The 26337-nt window shown below is 45.8% G+C and overlaps 1 protein-coding gene across 10 annotated transcripts in view; it reads right to left on the reverse strand.

Annotated features, from left to right (window-relative positions):
* IQSEC1 (IQ motif and Sec7 domain ArfGEF 1) overlaps positions 1–26337 on the reverse strand; it is a 578820-nt gene that overhangs the window by 94396 nt on the left and 458087 nt on the right. For all 10 annotated transcript variants that reach the window (XM_063940599.1, XM_063940595.1, XM_063940593.1 and 7 more), the window contains one exon: positions 5529–5690. In XM_063940599.1, the coding sequence (XP_063796669.1) occupies positions 5529–5690 (162 nt within the window). The remainder of the gene's footprint in view (positions 1–5528; positions 5691–26337) is intronic.

Below are 26337 nucleotides of genomic sequence, written 5' to 3' on the forward strand. Positions count from 1 at the left end.
CACACACACAAAAAGGGGAAGAGCCTCTGGTAAAGGGGGCGTAGCTTTGCGGCACCCTGGTCACATCACTGTGAGGGTGTTCCCAGCATTTTTAATGATGCTGGGTTGCCCACAGGCTCTCCCTGTACTGTGAAAGATGCCATGCTATGCAGAGCAGCGTGTGTGCTCTCCCCAAATACCCTGTCCCAGCTGGACACTGCGACCTGCAGGTGCAACAGCGGGACAGATCCAGAAAAACAAGACTGTCTCAATGAATCCAGTACATTTGGGTGGTATGATACACTAGTATCTGATTTGTTGCTACAGGTTGTACATAGGCCTCATACCAAGTTGATAGCTCGTTAGCTACTTTTTGCAGCTGTGCAAACGTATAGTCGCTGCCCACGGGGGAGTGTATTTTCGCTTTGCAAGTGTGCGATCGCATGTGTAGCCGAGCGGGACGAAAAAGTTTTTTGCAGTTTCTGAGTAGGTCTGAACTTACTCAGCCCTTGCAATCACTTCAGCCTGTCCAGTCCTTGAATTGATGTCAGACACCCGCCCTGCAAACGCCTGGACACGCCTGCATTTTTCCAACCACTCCCAGAAAATGGTCAGTTGACACCCATCAACGCCCTCTTTCTGTCAATCTCCTTGCGAACGGCTGTGCGAATGGAATCGTCGCTAGAAGCATTGCACAGCAACAATGCTGTTTGTACCCGTACGACGCGCGTGCGCATTGTGGTGCATACGCATGCACAGTAGTAACCTGATCGCAGCGCTGCGAAAATTGGCAGCGTGTGATCAACTCAGAATGACCCCCATAGATCCATTTCACATTTGTTGCTACAGGTTGTACATGGATTTATTTTCGTCAATAAATCTCTAGCAGGTCTATCTTTTTAAAAATCTTTAGCTTATGACATTTATCAGTACAATATTGGTCAGCTGAACGATAGGTCAGTTATTATAGCGATACTCATTGGATATGCGCATGCATAACGTGGCTAGAAGCTTTGCACATACTTAGTGGAACTGAAAGTCCAAAAAGGACTTTCAAATTCACCAAATGATAAAAATTATAATAATAGCATCAAAATAAATATAAAAAAAAAAAAGATTAAGGGTTTATTAACCCCTTGCCTGGCATGGTCGCATGTGATGTCCATTATCTAGCTTGGTCTCATCACTTGCGACGTGCTGCTGCCGCCGGCATTCCCCAGCCTCCTCAGCCCCCGACGTCTGCTGTCCCGTCCTTGTTCCCGGACCCCGCAGTCATGTCAAAATGTTTGACAATTTAAATTTTTCCTAATTTTGTTTAACTGCCACCTTGAGATGCCAAAAAAAGAACAAGGAATGTGGGTGTACACCTGTAATCCTTGTTAAATAGCCTTCCATATGGTTTGAGGGACCTAGCCAGTCCTAGGTCTTTCCATATGGTCCTAGGTCTCTCAAACCATATGGAAGGCTAATGCTTTGGCATTAGTGTATACTCTAGCAGGATCCTTCTTACCTGGAATACATAGTGGTAGAATTCTTCTCTGAACTTCACCCCTGCAGGCTTCAATGCAATAAGAGCAGACCTGTGTTTAAATTGAGATTATCATACCTTTCCTAGGGGTTTATTTACTAAGCGCTGGATGGAGATAGAGTGGACAGAGATAAAGTACCAGCCAATCAGCTCCTATCTGCCATTTTTTAAACCCAGCCTGTGACTTGGCAGTTAGACACTGATTGGCTGGTACTCTATCTCCGTCCACTTTACCTCCATCCAAGGCTTAGTAAATAGACCCCTTAGTTATTGCATTGGTTATGTTCTGAAATAACCAAGTTAAAAATAACAGTGAAAAAGTATTCTCTCAATTCCTCGTGGGTAAATGGGCTTTTCATATATATTCAGGTTATACAGAATGATTTGCACACTGGTTTGCCTGCAACAAAAGCATGTGTACTGAAGCAACTCCGGCTTCTATCATTTGTTCTAAGCAAAGCTGATGTGTTCCACAGAGAGATAGGGTCACGCTTGTATAGCAGGCGTAGGACTGATCCGCTCCTTTGCCTTTAGCAATTACTTAAATGTATGATTTTATTACGGCTGTGAAAATAACCGAGAAACACGCAAAACAAGTGAGAAGTTATTTCTATGAACTTCATTCGTTCTTTGTTTGATAAATGCCAGACTATTGGCTCCCTTCATTATGGTCTCCAAACATATATTATAAAGGAGCTTCTGACTGGCACTGATCTGTATTTTAACCTTTATTGATGCTTTGACACAGACAGAAGTACTTGAGGAAGCAAAGGTGTGAATGCCCTGAATTCTAAATGTATAAATAAATAGTAATTGGCTGCCTGCGGATAAGTAAAAGCTATGGATGGATTTGACTTCATATGAATAAATATATACTGCTTAGATGCACAATAAGTAAAAGGAGATGAAGAATAGACAGCAGGGCAAGGCTGTAGCAAGCAGGAGCATGCCATAGCAAGTTGCAGTTGGGAAATATATTACTCAATGATCCTGTATGGCCGGGGCCACGGAGAAACACTGTGGGCCCGGGTGATACAGAGAGCAAGGCCAAATCCGGGAAGCGTGGCAACACCTCTAATAGAAAAAAGTATACAAAAGTACTATGCATGACACACACCACAGAGGGGGATAAGTCTCATCAAAAGCCCTCCAGGCTCTAACTGGGCTCCTCACACAATGCTGAGCCCTAGTAACTAGTACCCACTCCCCGTTCTCAAGGCGCACTGTGTGTGGGTGAGCAAACAGTGTCTGAATTACTGAAGAGGAGGGGAGCACTAGTGACATGACTAGTGCATGGGAAGAACAGATGGGACGAAGGCCCTGCCCGTGAGAGCTTACTGTACATACTAAGTGGAAGGGGTGAACAGTTGGAGAGTGAACTGGGAAAGATACAGTACATGGAGGAAGGGAAGTAGAGAAGAATATTAAGGATCCAGGGCTAGCAAGCTTTGATAAAATAAAGTATGTTTTAAGGGCATGTTTAAATCCAGGAGACAAGTAGAGGGTCTGTCTGGATGAGGGAGTGCGAGGAGTGAGGAGGAGAGTGTGACTGGAAGTGACCAGGAGAACATTTTGAGTATCAAAGGAAATCTATCAGAACAAATGCAGTAATGGATGTCTTCTCCAAGCTTATGGGAGCTTTGAGATCAGACATGTTTCCAGTCCTATTACTCCAAATGTACAGTGTTGGTGTTAACTACAGTATCTTGTCACAGTTTTCACAGGAACTCCTCGCAAATCAACAAAAAAAAGATAATTTAACAAATGTGTCTATTTTGCTGAATTGCCTCCAAGAATAGCTAAATGCCAGCAGGCCAGGGGAGAACAGGAGATTTCATATCTAATAGATCTTTTCAATAGCTATATTTGTCAGAATATTCTGCATTGTTTCAACACCTGACAAAGAGGCCATTACCATGTCTCACAAATTGGAAAAAAACAGCTGATGTACGAAGAAGCAATGTACGTAGGAATTATGGGGCACAGCGGGGCACGCCGGTGCATTCTGAGAGGGAGCTTGAGAAGGGATTGGATTATTGGTGATTCTGTAAATTAGTTATCTTCCCATATGCGACAAGGTAATTAGACTGTTCTTGGGACTCAGTGGTCATCAGAGAATGAGCCTGCAGCAGATTGACAGCCCGCTAAAAGCCATCTAACAGCACAAATCCTTGGTAAATGTCAGGGCTGGGAGAATTCTACAAATTAAGTTATAAAATAATAAGACTGAATATGCCTCTTGATGTTTGAAAATGGCTCTATGAAGTACTGATTGCAGAATGATGTATACCAAATAATTTTCCAAGATATAAATATATACCACAGTCTGACCAAGAAGGATATAAGGCCATATGAACCCTAACATATTGATCACAGTGACTGTTTCCACAACGGGTTGGGGATGGAATCCCGGTGGCCAGGATCCTGGAGGACAGTATACCGACACTGAGATCCCGGCCGTCAGAATGCCGGCAGCGGGGTGAGCACTAGAAAGCCCCTTGGGGCTCGCTGCGATCGCCACATTGCGGGCTCGCTGCGCTTGCCACAGGTTCTATTCCCACTGTATGGGAGTAGCCCTGGCACAGCTGTCGGCATTCTCGGCGGTCGGGATCCCGGCGTCAGTATTCTGACCGCTGGGATCCTGACCGCCGGGATACTAACTACATCCCGTTATGACATATGCTGCACCTTATAGGTGTGTTGGAGAAGGGCTTTTGTTAGATGTTAAAATGATTTTATAGACTACTTAGAATTGGCTGCCTCTGTACCATGACTAGATCGGTGAGTACTGACTGTTTAATGTGGAGTCACTGGCTCCTGGAATCACTCCCAAGACACTCTTTCAATTACTTCTCATGATAAAGAACAGCATACATAGGGTACCAGGTATTTTGTTCACCTGGGTCAATAATCCATTGCACGTCTAGTAAAGTTACCCCAGTGACTACGCTGAGACATATGTAACGCCGCCTCTTGCAGTACTATATCATAATGAGCTAAGATTCATGTTTATATGTAACTGCACAGCCGCAAGGAAGCGGCAATGAGATTCTGTGAATGCAGCAAGATGCATCTGTAAGAGATAGATGCCTCCTGTTAGCATTAGTGAGGATCCGAGTGCTGCATCTGAGGACCAGCCTGGGATCACAACGCAATTTGCAATGATTACAGGCACCGGCCAGCATTCAAAATGTTTTGAAGAACGGTACCAGGTGCTGCCCCTCAAATGCCTCAGCATGTCAATCATTACAGGGGGCAGCGAGCGACATCGCAATACCCGTTCTGCACTTGAACAGACCGCCAAACATCATATTTGTACAGAAACCACCGGGTTTGCGTACAAATATGAATCAGGCTAATGATAATGAGCAGTTACTCAGTATAAAAAAAATGAATAAATTGTTCTAGTGATCTATATTTGTTGGGTGCACTATTAGTAGATAGGATATTTCTAATATCATGCTTAGAAAGTTTTAAAAAAGCTGAATGAAAAAATAAACACAAATTCTGAAATATGATAGAAGCATTTCCCGAAGATCTAATTAGGTGCCTGGATGGATTCAGTATGATTTACCGGCAGACGGGATGGCGGCTGTCAATATCCCGATAGCGGCATCCCGTCCGCCGGAATGCCGGCAGCAGGGCGAACGCAAAGTGTCCCCTTGCGCTCGCCACAGGATCTATTCACACTCTAAAAGTGTCGTAGACACCCACGAGTGGGAATAATCCTGTTGCACCGGGATTCCGGCTGTCAGTATTGTCGGCTGTCGGAATTCCGGTGTCAGTATCCTGACCGCCGTGATCCCAACAGTCGGCAAAATAAACACATCCTGCGTGGGTGTCTCTCCCAGTAATGAAGTACTGTTAATGTGCACAAAGACCAGGGTAAACTCAAGTTTTCTATAAGTAGCCGATGCGCTTTCACAAAACTGCATGCTGTAATAACTGTTTATTCTGTATCCCTCTAGGAGATGCAATAGGACAAAATATAGTGCAAGACCTTTGATGCAATGATACTCACTCAAGGACATCTCTATTGAACTGTTTCTGCCTGTTGCCCAGAAACTCTCCAATCATCTGTCGGCTCAGTCCTTTCCTCTGCAGGAGAAAATGAGCCACTCCAACAGGGGTGTCTGGTACAAAGCCTCGTTCAATCAGATATTGCACCCCCTTTTCAGGTTTCCTATGGGAACAAGACAGCCAGAATAAGTCATTGGAAAGGAATACAGTACATTGTTATACATTTTTTTTATTAACATTTATTGTGGTTTAGAATGTTTTATTTTTATTTGGTTTGCAATAATATAAGCTAAGAGGGGCTGTACAATGCATAGGGCAGAGGTTCTCAAATGCGGTCCTCAAGGCACCCCAACGGTCCAGTTTTAGGTATATCCCAGGCTCAGCACAGATGGTTAAATCAAACTGAGGTGCTAATTAAGTCACCTGTGGCCAAGCATGAATAAACTTAAAACCTGGACCGTTGTGGGGCCTTGTGGACCGTGTTTGAGAACCTCTGGCTTAGTGGTTTACAGATACTACATTCTAAAAGTTCATTAGTACATGTATGCTACCAGACCTAGGCAGATGTGTTTCCAATCGCTTAATACGGGTTTTCAGGCCAAACTATTGGGCATTCTACCATTTAAAGTGTCGGCAACAAATAAGCTTGTGCTTCTCCAAGGAGTCAGGACTACGCCCAAGTAGCTGCCCCCAAACAGCAGCTGATGAAATGGGTTGTAGTTACAATCCCGGCAGCCGAGATTCCGGCGGTCAGCATGCCGATGACGGGATCTCGGCCGCCAGAATGCCGGCAGGAGGCCAGGGGCTATTCCCACTCTTGGGTGGTCATGACACCCATAGAGAGGGAATAGAACCTGTGGTGAGCACAGCGAGCCACTGCGCCCGCGCTCGCCGGTAAGGGGCTTTGTTGCACTCACCCCCTGCCAGCATTCTTGCCACCGGTCAACCATACCCAACGTATAACAACTGCAGCTCTTTCAGAGTCAGAGGGAATAACAGGGTCAAAATGATAATCAAATTCTATACACCTTAAAGTACATTAACTGTACATAACATATGCACATGCAGGCACTGCAATCCATATACAGATTACAATAGCTGACCCCACTAATCCATTGCAACACATTAATGGTAGTTTTTCAACTGAGGAGGAAAACCAGACTGGGGAGTACACGACAAACATAAATATACATATACAGTACAGTATCTTGACTGGCACAACTGATTCTGCGTAAGAGTTTATTACACTTTGCGGATTCTGGAAGACAAGACAAAACATGGGCTTGGTTTAAGATTATTCCTTGTTCATTTATGTCAAAATGGGAAAAAAAAATCACTTACATTATAACTGCTAGTTATTACTAAATGACTGCTAGGGCAGTGATAAGGGATAGCTTACAGCTTCCCTGGGCCAATCAATCACGTGGGTTATGTGCATGTTTGAGTTGCAAGCACAGACAAACCTATTTTAACTTTTAGTTCCAAACAAAATAAATGACTTTCAGCATTGAAATATTTTTTTTTCTCTGTGTGGTTGTTCATTGTTTCAGTGATTGATTTACTTCCCTTATCGCCATACGGTAATAACAGAAAAATGTTATCGCCAACAAACGACAGAAAAAGTACAGTACAATGTACTGTACAGATTCAGATGTGGATGTAGTGTGGATCGGTGTTGCGTCACCATCTGCTGTGGATCTGAGTGCATATGGTAATGCGGCAGGTGGCATCTTTTGTGAAAAGATGCCTACTACCAGCTTCTCAGACTCAGCATCAGGTTCACAGCACCAACATCAGCTGTCCCATCTGACATCTGACTAGCCCTCAGGGGGCCCAGGATGTCCTCTAAAACTATGCTGCTGGGGCTTGTGAAACTGCATCTGAGGAGAAAGCCACTGGCTTCGGCACACCCAGATAACGGGGTAAGCATGTACCATGCAGGCTGCGGGTACCAGGGCAATGCGACCAGGCAGCAGCACCATCGCGACACATGTGCACTAAGGATCCAGCACATGCGCAGTTCTGAAACCTTTGTTAATTGCAACTGAATCGGGACTGTGGGCCTAATTAAGGATGGATCACAATACGCGAAACAACCGCAATAACTAAGAAGAGGATGCGGGCGCATGCGAAGAGCACTTCCTGCGCATGCGCCTGCAGAAAATGTGAACGCTGCTCTGTTTCCAAGGCGGAGACGGAGTGTTGCGGGGGCGGCGACGGAGAAATGGGGGCAACGCCAGTCAAACGGTGGGTGTCATGGGGGCGATCATAAAAATGGCGGTGGGCCTCCTTCAGGCACAGCCAGGCTGCATCGACAGGTGGCTACCTAATTGTTTTGCGATCACTCTGAAATTGTGGACAGTGCGGTCACGGGGATGGGGGGGGGGGGGGTTACCTGCAATGGGCTGCCCCCAGCATGTAATCCAAAGGATTGCAAATTCTCCTAATTTGCAGATCAATTGCAAAAGTCCTTATGGCGGAATGAATGGGGAAAAAAAATCAATTTAAAATATATCTGCAATTAATTTCAATGTTTATATTTTTCTCCTCATGAGAATGATGAGCAGTAGAGATACTTTCAGGCAATGCTCCTAGGGGATATTATTCAAGTAAGGCAATGTAAAGGAGGAAGGGCTACTGTAAAATGACATGTACATTGCAGCCTTGTGACATAATGCCCCACCAGAACTACTGTAGCTGCTCTGCAGAGACGAGCCCAGGGCAGGCCATAGGCCTGTCATGCTCTAAACAACCAGCAGGTGGTGCAAGGACTTGGATTTGCATCATATATTTGGACTGATTAGTTTAGCTATCATAAATTAAGAAATGGCTTATGACCCTTTAGCTTTATAATTTATGTAATATTTGGGTGTCAAAATCCTTTTGAAGGAAGAAAAAGCATGCAAACTCTCATTAAAACAGTGAAAGCACCCCCCCTCCCCCATCTGTGCGCACACACCAGTGACATGGCATACTGTACCCCAGCCACCCCTCTGTCAAGGGGCTCCCCAGCCAGAGCACACTAACTTCACTAGCTTTCCCTTTTATGCAGCAGCAGCCAGAATGCTAGCAGGACAGTATGCAGTGCAGGCAAAGTATCATGTTTTATGAGCTACCGATGGAGCATTCCGACAAGAGGACAGATAGGAGGGCGGAGAGAGCTGTAAATGACACAGGGATCCCAGATTCTCCTCCTCCCCACCTGGGTGTCTGTGTCCTGTGTTATCTAATGAGGGTCTAGAGCAGGCATTCCCAACCGCGGTCCTCAAGGCACACCAACAGTGCAGGTTTTAGTGATATCCAGGCTGCAGCACAGATGGTTAAATCAAAATAACTGCGGTACTAATTAAGTCACCTGTGTTCAAGCCTGGATATCACTAAAACCAGGACTGTTAGTGTGCCTTGAGGACCGTGGTTGGGAAACACTGGTCTAGAGACACACACACACAGACTCCTGAGTTCTGTCCCAGTGTGTAAGTAGTAAACAGGCTGCTGCTATTCTTGCATGTGACAAAATAATTTATAGATTTTATTTTTTGTGTGTGTATTTTAAGGTTAAGTTGTCTTTGTTCCGCTACAAGAAAATGTTATAAAATAGTTGAATTTCAATTAGGTGGTGCTATAAACAGTACCTTTGTTAAACTATTAGTTTAAAACTAATATACACCAATTGTTTAAATTTAATATACACAATCCATTCCTCCCACCATGACCTGTTCCAGGAGGGATAAAATGTTGTCTACCTGTACTTCCCTCTTAATTTATGATTGCAATCACCTGTGTTGTACCACCTTCTTATCAATTAAATAGGTCAACACAGGTGACACAAATCATATATTAAGCGGGAAGTCCAGGTGCAGAGTATTTTGTCCCTCCTGGAATGGGTCATGTTGGGAGGTATGCACACACAACCTAATATACACCCCCCTTCCACCGGGGCCCCCCCTGTCTTAAGTGCCCCGGGCACCTCCAATTCTTAATCCGGCCCTGACCAGTGAACGGGTAGTTATAAGGAACAGAGGGTGATAAAGGGCATCTTTTCAGCCCTTGGCACCCCCGGAATGGTGCAACTATGCCATACCTCCAAACATGACCCTCTCCAGGAGGGACAGAATGCTCTGTCCTGGACTTCACTCTTAATTGATGACTGCCATCACCTGTGCTGAAACACCTTTCTTATCCATTCACCTGTTCAACACAGGTGCTGGTAATCATACATTAAGAGAAAAGTCCAGAAGCAGAGTATTGTGTCCCTCCTGGAGAGGGTCATGTTGGGAGGTATGGACATGGACATCAGTAAAGAATGAATGAATAATATGACAGTGTTAAACCAACCTCAGCTGCTGTGATAAGGGCAGTAAACCAGTAAAATGCAAGACCCAAACAAATACACAGCACTGCAGTTGGATACACCACCTCAGAAATTACAAAGTACCCATGACTATAAATAAAAAGATAAATGTATTTCCTAAAATATGCACATATGATTGCTAAAACAATAATCCCATAAAGAACAATAATGCAGAATACTTTGTGCATCAACATAATGGATCATAACAAATTATGGTATAGCACCTCCTATACAACTGTCCATGAACATATGTTGGGGCTATTAGCAAATTAAATAACCACAGATGAATGCATATCAATATATAAAACTTTTTCTGCAGCATTATCACTTATACCCCTTTCACACCCGGGTCGCTGTGCGGTGTGAAAGGGGCTACTGACAAATTCCAGAGTCGCCTGACCCACTAATTCAACCCGGGAATAAAAAAGGTTTATTACCGAGTCAGGTGCAGTGTCGATGTGACCCCGAACCCGTTCACAGCATACGCAGAGGCGGCATGGAGATGATCTCATCTCCCAGCGTCGCCTCAGCACCCGATCCCGATGCCGGCTTCGTTCCCGCCCCCGATGGCAATCCGATGGGAAGCCGGTCTGAAAGGGTCCAATGCCGGGTAACACCCGGGAAGGACCCGTTTCCAATTCCTGTGTGCGACTCGGCATTGCGATGTAAAAGCGGTTTTATTGTATTGAGAAATGGAGGTAGCTGTTCTGCAATCACAGTACTGTACAGCAGCGCTGTGCTAGCACACAGTAATATCTCACCATATTAAACAAATATCCAAACAACAGGATCCAGGCCTTAATGGGTAACTCCGTTGACTGTATGAACTAGATTAGCCCAGTGACTGAACTCTGCATACCGGAAATCATTTGGAAATCAAATTGGGTAATATTCCTGTGCACCTTCCCTTTATCTCAGATACAGTACTGTAAATAATCTTGTACTACAAAACAAAGTCATGCTTTTGAAGGTGGGTTCCAAGGAGCAACACTTACCTAGAACAAGCCACATTTACCTAATAAAAAGGGTGACGCCAAAGATCAACCAATAAAATAAGGAACATCATTACAAAAGTGTAAATAATCACTACAGAACCAGTTTTTTTCTGCAAATGATATGTTCTATACTGATATGCCTGTGCTAAAGGTGGTCTGTAATGTTTTTATTAAAGATTACCTCCAACTTCATCAGATTACTCATTTCTAGCATCAGCCCCTGATTCTGAAGCAATGGAAACGTCTTACAATTTTTATTTAGGGGGACATGTACTAAGCATTGATAAAAGTGGAGAAGTGAGCCAGTGGAGAAGTTGCCCATGGCAACCAAGCAGCTGCTCTGTATACTTTTATGGTATGCAAAATATAAATGTTGCGTCAATGCTGATTGGTTGCCATGAGCAACTTCTCCACTGGCTCACTTCTCCACTTTTATCACTGCTTAGTACATCTCCCCCTCAGTCATATGCTCTAAAATCATTTTCATAAAATGGGATTCTGCTTGGAAAGTACAATGCAGATACTGGCAGTGACACCTACGAGCCACTATAACTGTGGAAAACTATATTTAATTCTATGCACATTACATTAACAATATGACCTTTGGACTTATATGATAGGATGATCAGTTGGTTTGAAAAGATGGAAATGACTGTTATTATGCCATCCAGCTCCATGACCCACGTGATTACTGGTAGAAATGATGTGTGTGCAGAGTTATATAGGAACTCACCAGCCGATGACTCAAACTATGAACAGCCCAGTTACGTAACCAGTGGCGTTGGTTTATTTAGAGATCACACGTACAATTGCAGCTCTCTCATAGGAGCTAAGCAGGGAATATCGGTCTCTCACCATGTCACATGTCATACACAGTCCCAAGATGGCTCCTGCACATGCTCAGTAGAGATCTTGGTGGCCATCTTTGGATTGGACATGAAGCCTCCCTGGAGAACAGGAAGACTGGAGTCTGCACACTCCTCTTTCAATAATTACATGATTCACAGCACCATGCCCACCATCTTCCACCTAAGTCACCCCCTAGGTCAGAGCTGACCAAACCAGTCCTCGAGATCTACCAACAGTTCACATGTTCCAGACCACCTAGCTAGAGCACAGGTGTAGTCATTACTAATTAAGATGTGCTGCATTCATTCCTAACTGACAATTCTACAGATTACCAGGAGGCCTGGAAAACATGAACTGTTGGTATATCTCGAGGATCGGTTTGGCCAGCCCTGCCCTAGGTCATCCGGGGGATGGATAAATATCTGGGGCTGCTAAGGTAAAATAGTAATATAAAACATAAGCCAATTACAATAAAATGACCTATAACTTTTCACAGGTGTTTATACAGCAAACCGTGACTTGCACACTTTTATACATACTTGTTATATGTGCTGGTAGGTACATGGTAAAAAGTGATATTCAGAGACCACAAAGCAGCCTATACAGTGCCGTCTAGTGTGTTTAGAAGCAGTTAATTAACCATCACTTTCTGTATCAGCAGTTAAAGTAGCTGATTTGTGCATTAAATGCACAGGTTTGCAGTGAACAAGGAGTATTAGGAGTATCATTTCCAGGCACACAAGCAATTGATTTCAAGGACGAAGTGACCCACAGGCATTCTGAGACTATGCAGAAAACAATTTCACCAACGAGGATAGCTGATTACAGATTAAAAGCTTTTCTTTCTGATTGAAATGTTGCATCTCCAAAAGGCTTCGGTTGACTTTACAGCACAAATTTTTTTCCATATGTTATAGAGGAGAGTGAGCTGTATTGTATAGTACATCATTTCCTAGAATAAGAGAAAACCATTCTGCTCACTAGTATGGCAGCCACAGCAGATACGTAAATCTGGAAACATATAAATAATATGAGATATTCTGCAAATAGTTCACATTCATATGACTGCAGTTCTGCTATGCAACATAAAGTACCAAGATATGAAATTTAGCATACCCCTACAGTAACAAACAGTATGAATGGCATCACACTGACAACTACAATGCAGGGGCTCATCTGGGAGGCCAGGGAAAGGCCCAGTCCTCCTCTACAATTGGTCTCTCTAGGTGATATTGGATAATACAGCACACGCGCAGCCAGGGTGCGCATCGTGATTAGACTCTCATGGGTCCAGTGTAGAATCTCCAGGTTCCCTAGGCCCCATTGCTGGTATAGCTAATGGCTTTCTGAGATGGAGTTAGCTAGAGGATGTAATCAAAAGGTCAACAATTACAACGTCAAAATTTTTAATGTCGACATCACAAAGTCAACAGTTATGTCGGCATTGTCAAAATATCAACATGTGTCAACATTCTCATAATGTCGACAAAGAAATGTCACATGTTGCTGGTGGGAGGGTTGCGGGGGCGGGGGTAGGGTTAGGTATTAGAGGGAGGTTAGGGGTAAGGTTTAGGGAAGAAATACCTTAACGAGGAAGATCAAAACGGAAGTTATGGTCATATGACCACGGAGAGGAGGTAAGTCACCACTGGGTTACCAGGGATGATATGTCAATATTCTAACATTTTGGTTTTAATTGTTTATTAACTTGAATTGCCGTAATGGTCATAGCAGGCTATGATGAAGGCGGTAAGAGGCGGAAGGAGAGGTACAGCAGGAGAAATCTGAGAGAAGTTTAGCTAAGCTCTAACGTCAGAGAAAGGGAAATTCTCAGCTTTATTAATAGATCCTTATGTTATGTATTTCAATTTGTTTAGATTTATGTGGCTAATCTGATAAATTAGTATGCTATAGTATAGTCACATCTATACTTTGTTTTCAGTCTACAGGACAGCACCATTATCAGGGTACTGGAAGATCACCAGGAGTGTAAGCTTATGTCATCCAGTTTCACTGTCAATGATATGGATATCTGTACATTACTTAAAATGCATGTTTTCATCTTTTCATGTACTTTAATGGACATCCACATAGTTTATGGGCCTTTGGTTGTCGTATCATCTTAACTACCCACAAATATATAATTTCTACTTACTGATTGTACTTACTTTGTATTTACTTATAAAATTGTGACATGTCACAACGAGCATATGGTATACGTTCAAGATCGCGGCTATCGGGATCCCGACAGTTGATATACCAATGCTGGAATATCCCAACACCTGCCAGAACACAGAAGTCAGAATTCCGACCAGGTCAACATCCCGACGCTGGAATACCGACAGTCGGTATCCCGAAGGTAAGCACTGCCGGGACAGGGGTTTGGCTGTGGGGGGAAAGGGAGTTTAGGTGACACCCGAGGGGGGGGGGAGGGGGTGTTAGGCTGTGTGTGTGTGAGGGGGGGGTAGGTTTAGGCTGCGGGGAGGGGGATGAGGCACCACCGGGTGGAGATTAGGGTTAGACACTAAGGGGAGAGGTTAGGGTTAGGCTGCGGTAAAGGAGGGTTAGAGACAGGAGATAGAATACTTACCTCACCACTGTCGGGATCATGACCATCAAGATGCTGGCGTCGGTATTGTGACTGCTGGTATCCTGTCTGCTCCGCTGGGATCGCATACCGATCCCCAGTATACAGTCATTGATTGGAGCGTAGATTTTTGGGAAATCATTCACATGCTCTGTAGTCAGTGGGTCTGATTCTGAGTTGCACAGAAAAGTACAAGATGCAGCATGTATTGGTGGTCAACCAGCTGCGACTTTATGCAACTGCAGCTACAAACACCTTTCCCTCATGTACATCCATGCGGCTGAATGTGCCAGGACAGAAACGTCCAATATTAGAGCCTGTACGCGCTGTAATACCGATTGGTGCGGCCTTATACGCCACTATAGGTCACTATGGCCATCTATGCTTGTGACTGTGCGTCTTTGATTGCAGTCACTTTCATCATATGTACTACTAACCACCTCCCAATCACTGGCCAGGAACGTCCTCCATATAAGACCTGAACGTGACAGTACCTTTATGTGCACACTGTGTATCGCATGCACTGTAGGGAGGTCAGAATGGTTTAGCACATGCACAGTTGCCCCCAGCAGGCGTCAGTGTAGGACAGATATCCCCTGCCCTGTGAAGTACTATAGAGACTGCAGCAAAGGAGAACAATTAAAAATTTGGGAGCGTTTTAGGCACTCCTTAGGGGTAAATATCCAAAGTATCGTCTCCATCCCTGTAACGCAACCCCCATGGTTATAACATTTACTCTGTAAATCAATTTCACTAAAAATAAGAATTTACTTACCGATAATTCTATTTCTCGGAGTCCGTAGTGGATGCTGGGGTTCCTGAAAGGACCATGGGGAATAGCGGCTCCGCAGGAGACAGGGCACAAAAGTGAAGCTTTTACAGGTCAGGTGGTGTGTACTGGCTCCTCCCCCTATGACCCTCCTCCAGACTCCAGTTAGGTACTGTGCCCGGACGAGCGTACACAATAAGGGAGGATTTTGAATCCCGGGTAAGACTCATACCAGCCACACCAATCACACCGTACAACTTGTGATCTAAACCCAGTTAACAGTATGATAACAGAGGAGCCTCTGAAAGATGGCTTCCTAAACAATAACCCGAATTAGTTAACAATAACTATGTACAAGTATTGCAGATAATCCGCACTTGGGATGGGCGCCCAGCATCCACTACGGACTCCGAGAAATAGAATTATCGGTAAGTAAATTCTTATTTTCTCTATCGTCCTAAGTGGATGCTGGGGTTCCTGAAAGGACCATGGGGATTATACCAAAGCTCCCAAACAGGCGGGAGAGTGCGGATGACTCTGCAGCACCGAATGAGAGAACTCCAGGTCCTCCTTTGCCAGGGTATCAAATTTGTAAAAATTTACAAACGTGTTCTCCCCTGACCACGTAGCTGCTCGGCAGAGTTGTAATGCCGAGACCCCTCGGGCAGCCGCCCAAGATGAGCCCACCTTCCTTGCGGAATGGGCCTTAACAGATTTAGGCTGTGGCAGGCCTGCCACAGAATGTACAAGTTGAATTTTGTTACAAATCCAACGAGCAATCGACTGCTTAGAAGCAGGTGCACCCAACTTGTTGGGTGCATACAGTATAAACAGCGAGTCAGATTTTCTGACTCCAGCCGTCCTTTAAATGTATATTTTTAAGGCTCTGACAACGTCCAACAACTTGGAGTCCTTCAAGTCGTCTGTAGCCGCAGGCACTACAATAGGCTGGTTCAGGTGAAACGCTGATACCACCTTAGGGAGAAAATGCGGACGCGTCCGCAGCTCTGCCCTATGTCGAATGGAAAATTAAATAAGGGCTTTTATAAGACAAAGCCGCCAGTTCAGATACTCTCCCGGCCGAAGCCAGGGCCAGTAACATAGTCACTTTCCATGTGAGATATTTCAAATCCACATTCTTTAGTGGTTCAAACCAATTGGATTTGAGGAAATCTAAAACTACATTTAGATCCCACGGTGCCACCTTAGGCACCACAGGAGGCTGTATATGCAGTACTCCTTTGATAAAAATCTGGACCTCAGGGACTGAGGCCAATTCTTTTTGGAAGAATATTGATAGGGCCGAAATTTGAACCTTAATAGATCCCAATTTGAGACCCATAGACAATCCTGATTGCAGGAAATGTAGGAAAACGACCCAGTTGAAATTCCTCCATCGGAGCACTCCGCTGCTCGCACCACGCAACATATTTTCGCCAAATACGGCGATAATGCTTCGCGGTGACTTCCTTCCTTGCCTTTATCAAGGTAGGAATGACTTCTTCTGGAATGCCTTTTCCTTTTAGGATCTGGCATTCAAACGCCATGCCGTCAAACGCAGCCGCGGTAAGTCTTGAAAAAGACAAGGACCCTGCTGAAGCAGGTCCCTTCTCAGAAGTAGAGGCCACGGATCGTCCGTGACCATCTCTTGAAGTTCCGGGTACCAAGTCCTTCTTGGCCAATCCGGAGCCACTAGTCTTACTCCTCTTTGCCGTATAATCCTCAATACCTTTGGTATGAGAGGCAGAGGAGGAAACACATATACCGACTGGTACACCCAATGTGTTACCAGCGCGTCCACAGCTATTGCCTGCGGATCTCTTGACCTGGCGCAATACCTGTCCAGTGTTTTGTTGAGGCGAGACGCCATCATGTCCACCATTGGTTTTACCCAACGGTTTAATAGCATGTGGAAAACTTCTGGATGAAGTCCCCACTCTCCCGGGTGAAGGTCGTGTCTGCTGAGGAAGTCTGCTTCCCAGTTGTCCACGCCCGGGATGAATACTGCTGACAGTGCTATCACGTGATTCTCCGCCCAGCGAAGGATCCTGGCAGCTTCTGCCATTGCCCTCCAGCTTCTTGTGCCGCCCTGTCTGTTTACATGGGCGACTGCCGTGATGTTGTCCGACTGGATCAACACCGGTCTTCCTTGAAGCAGAGGTTTCGCCTGGCTTAGAGCATTGTAGATTGCTCTTAGTTCCAGAATGCTTATGTGAAGAGACTTTTTCAGGCTCGACCACACTCCCTGGAAATTTCTTTCCTGTGTGACTGCTCCCCAGCCTCTCAGGCTGGCATCCGTGGTCACCAGGATCCAATCCTGCATGCCGAATCTGCGGCCCTCCAATAGATGAGCCTCCTGCAACCACCACAGAAGGGATACCCTTGTCCTCGGCGACAGGGTTATCCGCAGGTGCATCTGAAGATGCGACCCTGACCATTTGTCCAACAGATCCCTTTGCATGGAATCTGCCGAAAGGGATTGCTTCGTAAGAAGCTACCATTTTTTCCCAGGACTCTTGTGCATTGATGTACAGACACCTTTCCTGGTTTTAGGAGGTTCCTGACCAGGTCAGATAACTCCTTGGCTTTTTCTTCGGGAAGAAAAACCTTTTTCTGAACTGTGTCCAGAATCATCCCCAGGAACAGCAGACGAGTTGTCGGCATTAATTGGGATTTTGGAATATTCAGAATCCATCCGTGCTGCTTTAGCACCTCTTGAGATAGTGCTAAACCCATCTCTAGCTGTTCTCTGGACCTTGCCCTTATTAGGAGATCGTCCAAGTATGGGATAATTAATACGCCTTTTCTTCGAAGAAGAAATATTATCTCGGCCATTACCTTTGTAAAGACCCGAGGTGCCGTGGACAAACCAAACGGCAGCGTCTGAAACTGATAGTGACAGTTTTGTACAACGAACCTGAGGTACCCCTGGTGTGAGGGGTAATTGGAACGTGGAGATACGCATCCTTGATGTCCAAGGATACCATAAAGTCCCCTTCTTCCAGGTTCGCTATCACTGCTCTGAGTGACTCCATCTTGAACTTGAACTTCTTTATGTACAGGTTCAAGGACTTCAGATTTAGAATAGGCCTTACCGAGCCATCCGGCTTCGGTACCACAAAAAGAGTGGAATAATACCCCTTCCCTTGTTGTAGAAGAGGTACCTTGACTATCACCTGCTGAGAATACAGCTTGTGAATGGCTTCCAAAACCGTCTCCCTTTCTGAGGGGGACGTTGGTAAAGCAGACTTCAGGAAACGGCGAGGTGGCTCTGTCTCTAATTTCAACCTGTACCCCTGAGATATTATCTGCAGGATCCAGGGATTTACCTGCGAGTGAGCCCACTGCGCGCTGTAATTCTTGAGACGACCGCCTACCGCCCCCGAGTCCGCTTGCGAAGCCCCAGCGTCATGCTGAGGCTTTTGTAGAAGCCGGGGAGGGCTTCTGTTCCTGGGAAGGAGCTGCCTGTTGCTGTCTCTTCCCTCGTCCTCTGCCTCGTGGCAGATATGAATAGCCCTTTGCTCTCTTATTTTTAAAGGAACGAAAGGGCTGCGGTTGAAAGGTCGGTGCCTTTTTCTGTTGGGGAGTGACTTGAGGTAGAAAGGTGGATTTCCCGGCCGTAGCCGTGGCCACCAAATCCGATAGACCGACCCCAAATAACTCCTCTACGCATCGCCTGTCCACTGTCGTGTCCATAAAGCTCTTCTGGCCGAAATGGACATAGCACTTACCCGTGATGCCAGTGTGCAGATATCTCTCTGTGCATCACGCATATAAAGAAATGCATCCTTTATTTGTTCTAACGACAGTAAAATATTGTCCCTGTCCAGGGTATCAATATTTTCGATCAGGGACTCTGACCAAACTACCCCAGCACTGCACATCCAGGCAGTCGCAATAGCTGGTCGTAGTATAACACCTGCATGTGTGTATATACCTTTTTGGATATTTTCCATCCTCCTATCTGATGGATCTTTAAGTGCGGCCGTCTCAGGAGAGGGTAACGCCACTTGTTTTGATAAGCGTGTTAGCGCTTTGTCCACCCTAGGAGGTGTTTCCCAGCGCTCCCTAACCTCTGGCGGGAAAGTGTATAAAGCCAATAACTTCTTTGAAATTAGCAGTTTTTTATCGGGGCACCCCACGCTTCATCACACACGTCATTTAATTCTTCTGATTCGGTAAAAACTACTGGTAGTTTTTTCACACCCCACATAATACCCTGTTTAGTGGTACCTGTAGTATCAGCTAAATGTAACATCTCCTTTATTGCCAAATTCATATAACGTGTGGCCCTACTGGAAAATACGGTTGATTCGTCACCTTCACCACCGGAATCAGTGCCTGTGTCTGGGTCTGTGTCGACCGACTGAGGCAAGGGGCGTTTTACAGCCCCTGACGGTGTTTGAGGCGCCTGGACAGGCACTAATTGAGTGTCCGGCCGCCTCATGTCGGCAAACGACTGCTTAAGCGAGTTGACGCTATCCCGTAATTCCACAAATAAAGGCATCCATTCTGGTGTCGACCCCCTAGGAGGTGACATCCTCATATTTGGCAATTGCTCCGCCTCCACACCAATAACGTCCTCATACATGTCGACACACACGTACCGACACACAGCAGACACACAGGGAATGCTCTATACGAAGACAGGACCCACTAGCCCTTTGGGGAGACAGAGGGAGAGTCTGCCAGCACACACCAAAAAGCGCTATATATGACAGGGATAGCCTTATGATTAAGTGCTCCCTTATAGCTGCTTTTATATTAATATATATATATTGCCATTTATTTTGCCCCCCCTCTCTGTTATACCCTGTTTCTGTAGTGCAGTGCAGGGGAGAGACCTGGGAGCCTTCCTGACCAGCGGAGCTGTGACAGAAAATGGCGCCGTGTGCTGAGGAGATAGGCCCCGCCCCTTTTTCGGCGGGCTCGTCTCCCGCTATTTAGTACATTTAGGCAGGGGTAAATATCTCCATATAGCCTCTGGGGCTATATGTGAGGTATTTTTAGCCTTTTTAAAGGTTTTCATTTGCCTCCCAGGGCGCCCCCCCCCAGCGCCCTGCACCCTCAGTGACTGCCGTGTGAAGTGTGCTGAGAGGAAAATGGCGCACAGCTGCAGTGCTGTGCGCTACCTTAAGAAGACTGCAGGAGTCTTCAGCCGCCGATTCTGGACCTCTTCTTGCTTCAGCATTTGTGAGGGGGCCGGCGGCGTGGCTCCGGTGACCATCCAGGCTGTACCTGTGATCGTCCCTCTGGAGCTTCATGTCCAGTAGCCAAGAAGCCAATCCATCCTGCACGCAGGTGAGTTCACTTCTTCTCCCCTCTGTCCCTCGTTGCAGTGATCCTGTTGCCAGCAGGAATCACTGTAAAATAAAAAACCTAAGCTAAACTCTCTAAGCAGCTCTTTATGAGAGCCACCTAGAATTGCACCCTTCTCGGCCGGGCACAAAAATCTAACTGGAGTCTGGAGGAGGGTCATAGGGGGAGGAGCCAGTACACACCACCTGACCTGTAAAAGCTTCACTTTTGTGCCCTGTCTCCTGCGGAGCCGCTATTCCCCATGGTCCTTTCAGGAACCCCAGCATCCACTTAGGACGATAGAGAAATCTGCAAATAATAGAGTATATACTAATGGTATAAAGCTGCAAAGGCAAGATGTCCTTCTGTAATTATTGTAAACATCTTGGCTTTGAGAGCGTTACCGTATATTATGTGTTCTTTTCTTCTCAACTGCAATGTTAACCTGGGTTTCCATACACATCCGCCATATCCCCCCGTGAGCACAACGCAGGAATGTACACCAGGATAGGAAATAGCCACTGACCCCCCCCCCCCCCCCCCCCCTCCATCCCCTTCACACTTTACCTGAGTCTGCCCAATGTCTTGTCTTCTATTTGATTTCTATAAACCCTTAGGTCTACATGTTTTATAATATTCCTATAATAAGGGGAGAGGTTAGGGTTAGGCTGCAGTAAAGGAGGGTTAGAGGCAGGAGGTAGAATACTTACCTCACCACTGTCGGGATCATGACCATCAAGATGCTGGCGTCAGTATTGTGACTGCAGCCTAACCCTAACCTCTCCCCTTAGTGTCTAACCCTAATCTCCACCCGGTGGTGCCTATTGCTGCATATTAACTCTAATTCATTGATCAACACATACAACACAGTGAGGCTTATGTAATAATCGAGTGGGAATACAACCTGTGGCGAGCAAAGCGAGCCACAGGGCCTGATGCGTGGCGAGAGAAGAGAGCAAGCGAGGGGACTCGCTGCCGGGATTCCAGCAGACAGAATGTCGCTGTCGGTATAGTGACAGCCGGCATCCCGTCAGCCGGGATATCATATGTATCCTCTGCCAGAGGCAATCATTTACAAGGCAAAGCCAACCTTGTTTTGCCTTGTATATGATTGTCACTTTTAAAATCCGGGCATACTTACTGGAATTTCCACACAGCCTGCATCTCGCAGGCTATTACATAAGTCCCAATATAATTAAACCCATTCAGCTAAAGTAATTCTACAACTTTTTACTGTATATGCAAAATAAATAATAATCAGAATTGATTACTTGTTACATTTTATTACTGTACAGCTTTTTCACACATTAAAAATAAGATTTTAATTATCTACCGGTAAATCCTTTTCTCTTAGTCCGTAAAGGATACTGGGGTTTCCTTTAGTACCATGGGGTATAGACGGGTACACTAGGAGCCATGGGCACTTTAAGAATTTGATAGTGTGGGCTGGCTCCTCCCCCTCTGCCCCTCCCACCAGACTCAGTTTATAAAATGTGCCCGGAGGAGCCGGTCACGCTTATGGAAGCTCCTCAAGTGTTTTCTGCATTTATTTGATATGTTTGTTATTTTCAGGCAGGGCTGGGGGGAAGGGGGAATGGCCCAACCTCTTGAAGGGTTAATGGTCCCGTTCGCCGCTGACAGCCTAACAGAGCCAGAAGAAAGAAGAGTGGTGAGTAAGCCGGCGTCCCGACTAGCGGGTCACCTGCCATTATGGCGGCATGAGGGTATGGAGACGCACGGCTTCTAATCGGGGCAGAATGCATCTCCACAATACACAGCTGCATTTCAGTACACTGTACACAGTACTCACACTGGCAAAAACAGCCTTAAAACGGTTTTCTCTCCATTTTAAGCAACAGATTACCTCAGCCAGTATAAAAAAAAGAGGGAAGACCGCGCGCCATTGAAGGGGCGGGGCTTCACTATGAGAGGATCCAGCAGCTCACCAGCGCCATTTTCCCTCTGCAGTGGACACAGATGCTGACTGACAGGGACGCGCATCTCCTCCAGTGTGACTCCAGATTACATGGATTTTGCTATGGCAACTGAACATCTGAAAGTGTGACAAGAGCATGACTATAAAGTGTACTTGGGAGGGGATGCTTTGATGTGAGAACCTGAAGTGACCAGCACAGGGCCTGCTAGGTAGTGTGACAACAGCAGATGGTTAAGAGCCTCTTTAATCTGCCTTTCATGTTAATATCTAATTGATCCTGTCATCGTCAGGTGAGGCTGGTTGGAGTTTTCAGCTTAGCAAGAGTGTCATGAGCCATGCGTGTGCGCTGGGAGATAAATTTGCTACTACAAATATTACATTGCATACACAGCCTTTCCGTACAGTGTTACAAGTCACACCTGGCCTATGACCAGCAGCTGTGCAGCCCTTTTATCAGAAATAAAATAAAAACTAGTCCCCTCTCTGTGCACAGCCTTTCTGTGGTAGCGGTGACTTCTGTGACTGAGCTCAGCAGTGTTTAATAACAACCGCACAGGGACAGATTGTAAGAAAAGATGTCCCATGGGATTTGGCTGATTCTACGTACATAGCCTAAAATAGGTGTGATGCTGCTGGCCAATAGGAAAGTGCAAGAAGGATAATACAACTGCTGTGAAAGAACTATTGGTGGGTTAACGCTATTATCAGCTATGTTCTAGTGGGCTGTAGCTCTGCGACATTGCAGCCCTAGAAAAAAACTGATTCAGCACCTCATTTATAGATGGAAGCTGCTGCAACTGCAATAGCGGCAGCTGGTGGAACCACAAGAGCGATATTATGAAAATGCTAATGTCAGCCTTTCCCCTGTGCACCAGCACGCAACGGAAAGTACAAGCGCTGAGACACCCACTTTTATTGTTCGCAATCAGCGCAACTGCTCTGGTGGTTCTAAACACTCCACCATTGGTGCACCATCCCGTGGCCTGCTCAGCATCTCCTTCTGCAATTTCAGTAAACATGGCCTCTGTGGCTGTGGAACTGTGCGTGGGAACCCAGTCACACTCACTGACATGTCCGTCACACTCCCATAACACGCTTATGAGATAGCCTTTATTTGCAATCACTTCAGGCCACCTCCCAGTCACCGCCCAGGGGCGCCCATGGTTGAGCGCCACTAGCTGTAACACAAGTGAAGCAGCAGTGGTCTCTGTGTACAGTCAGGGGAATAGTCCCTGTTAGTCTGCACGCCGACCGGCGGGCTATTGAGGAGTCGGTATCCCGGCGGCACATAATCGCATCCCTGAAGCACATATGCACCCTGTGCATAACACAGGTAACACTGATTATGTTTTCCACATGAATCTGCATGCTCAGACCTCTATTGAACTTCTTTTGCCAGGTCAGGTAATGTCATCTCATCCCTTCTCTCCTTCTTCCTTCTCCCCAGCCCCAAGAGTATAAAACAAAGAAAAGCATTCTACTAGATAATGAATCATAAATTGTTTATGCTGGCAGGTTACATAATAACCAAATGTAGCAAGACGATGACATAACAGGCACAGTGTCGTCCTGCAACTCTGCCACCCATGGCCCACATACAGGAGTGTGACCTTTCCAAAAACCAAGGCTTGTGTGTGCCAGAATGACACATACTGTACCTGCACAAAGACAATGGCCCTCATTCCGAGTTGATCGGTCGGAAGGCGAATTTAGCAGAGTTACACACGCTAAGCCTACGCCTACTGGGAGTGTATCTTAGCTTCTTAAAATTGCGACCGATGTATTCGCAATATTGCGATTACACACTACTTAGCAGTTTCTGAGTAACATCAACCTTACTCTGCCTGTGCGATCAGTTAAGTGCTTGTCGTTCCTGGTTTGACGTCACAAACACACCCAGCGTTCGCTCAGACACTCCCCCGTTTCTCCAGCCACTCCTGCGTTTTTTCCAGAAACGGTAGCGTTTTCATCCACACGCCCATAAAACGCCGTGTTTCCGCCCAGTAACACCCATTTCCTGTCAATCACATTACGATCGCCGGAGCGATGAAAAAGCCGTGAGTAAAAATACTATCTTCATTGTTAAATTACTTGGCGCAGTCGCAGTGCGAATATTGCGCATGCGTACTAAGCGGATTTTCATTGCGATGCGATGAAAAATACCGAGCGAACGACTCGGAATGAGGGCCAATGTGTAGACCAGCATATTAGTGTAAATCTGGAATTGCTTATTATACAAGTGAGGTAGGGAAACAAGAGGTTTGGGGCTATATATATATAATTTTATGTATTGTGTTATACTTCATGTGAGGGTATTACATTCCTTTATTAGCTAAACATGAAGAAATAATTTTAAGGAATTTAACTTTTTGTATTTTAAGTTAAATATTACATTATAAGGGTATCTAGGAAATATCTCCATATTACACCTGAGCGCCTGAGCGCACCTGAGGTATTTTGTTTTTTATATTCATTTCTGGTCCCTACTAGCAGGGGATTACAGGTGCTGCTACATAGTTTCCAGTGCAGACTATAGGGTATTATTGTAAATATATATATATACAGTAGTGGACAAAATTTTGGAAACCTTTTTGTAAAATGTGCATTTTTGAAGTTTAACAGCTATAGCACTAATATACAGGTTGAGTATCCCATATCCAAATATTCCGAAATACGGAATATTCCGAAATACGGACTTTTTTGAGTGAGAGTGAGATAGTGAAACCTCTGTTTTTTGATGGCTCAATGTACACAAACTTTGTAATACACAAAGTTATTAAAAATATTGTATTAAATGTCCTTCAGGCTGTGTGTATAAGGTGTATATGAAACATAAATGAATTGTGTGAATGTACACACACTTTCTTTAATGCACAAAATGATAAAAAATATTGGTTAAAATTACCTTCAGGCTGTGTGTATAAGGTGTATTTGTAACATAAATGCCTTCTGTGCTTAGATTTAGGTCCCATCACTATGATAACTCATTATGGTATGCAGTGCCGTAACTAGCCATTTTAGCGCTGTGTGCAAGAAACGACAGTGGCGCCCCCCCCCATGTAAGACAGGGGCAGTGCGCGCCGCAGTCGCGCAAAAAAATTATAGGGGCGTGGCTTCACGTGGAAGGGGCGTGGCCACAAAATAACAGCAATTCATACTACGGTGCACAGTAGTCTACATTATTCAAATTACGCTGCACAGTAGCGCCACTACACCAGGTAGAGCCCCTTTTATACATTACAGCAGACAGCGTCCCCCTTTTTACACATTGCGGCAGCCAGTCCCCCTCTTTACACATTGCGGCAGCCAGGTCCCCTCTTTACACATTGCGACAGCCAGGCACCCTTTTTACACATTGCGGCAGCCAGACCCCCTTTTTATACATTGTGGCAGCCAGTCCCCCTTTTTACACATTGCGGCAGCCAGTCCCCCTTTTTACACATTGCGGCAGCCAGGCCCCCTTTTTACACATTGCGGCAGCCAGTCCCCCTTTTTACACATTGCGGCAGCCAGGACCCCATTTTACACATTGCGGCAGCCAGGCCCCCTTTTTACACATTGCGGCAGCCAGACCCCCTTTTTATACATTGCGGCAGCCAGGACCCCTTTTTACACATTGCGGCAGACGGTGTCCCCCTGAGAGAGAGAGAGAGAGAGAGAGAAAGGGAAAGAGAAAGAGAGAGACATACTTACCTTCTCCCCGCTGACAGGCTCCTCGTGCAGCTCCCTCTCGGTGCAGGCTGTGTGAGGTGAGAAGGAGGAGGAGGGAGGGGGAGCAGGGAGCCGCAGCAGCGCTATTTGATTGGTAGTAAGCGCCGCTGCAGCATCCCCCTCTCCTTCTGTATTGGTTGCCTGGCGCTGCTGTGGATGCTGGGATGAAGGAACCGCATCCCAGCATCCATAGCAGCGCCGGGCAGCCAATACAGAAGGAGAGGGGGATGCTGCAGCGGCGCTTACTACCAATCAAATAGCGCTGCTGCGGCTCACTGCTCCCCCTCCCTCCTCCTCCTTGAACCCGGCGCTGG

This window comes from Pseudophryne corroboree, chromosome 9 (genome assembly GCF_028390025.1).
Source record: "Pseudophryne corroboree isolate aPseCor3 chromosome 9, aPseCor3.hap2, whole genome shotgun sequence".
In the NCBI taxonomy this organism is placed as follows: Eukaryota; Metazoa; Chordata; class Amphibia; order Anura; family Myobatrachidae; genus Pseudophryne; species Pseudophryne corroboree.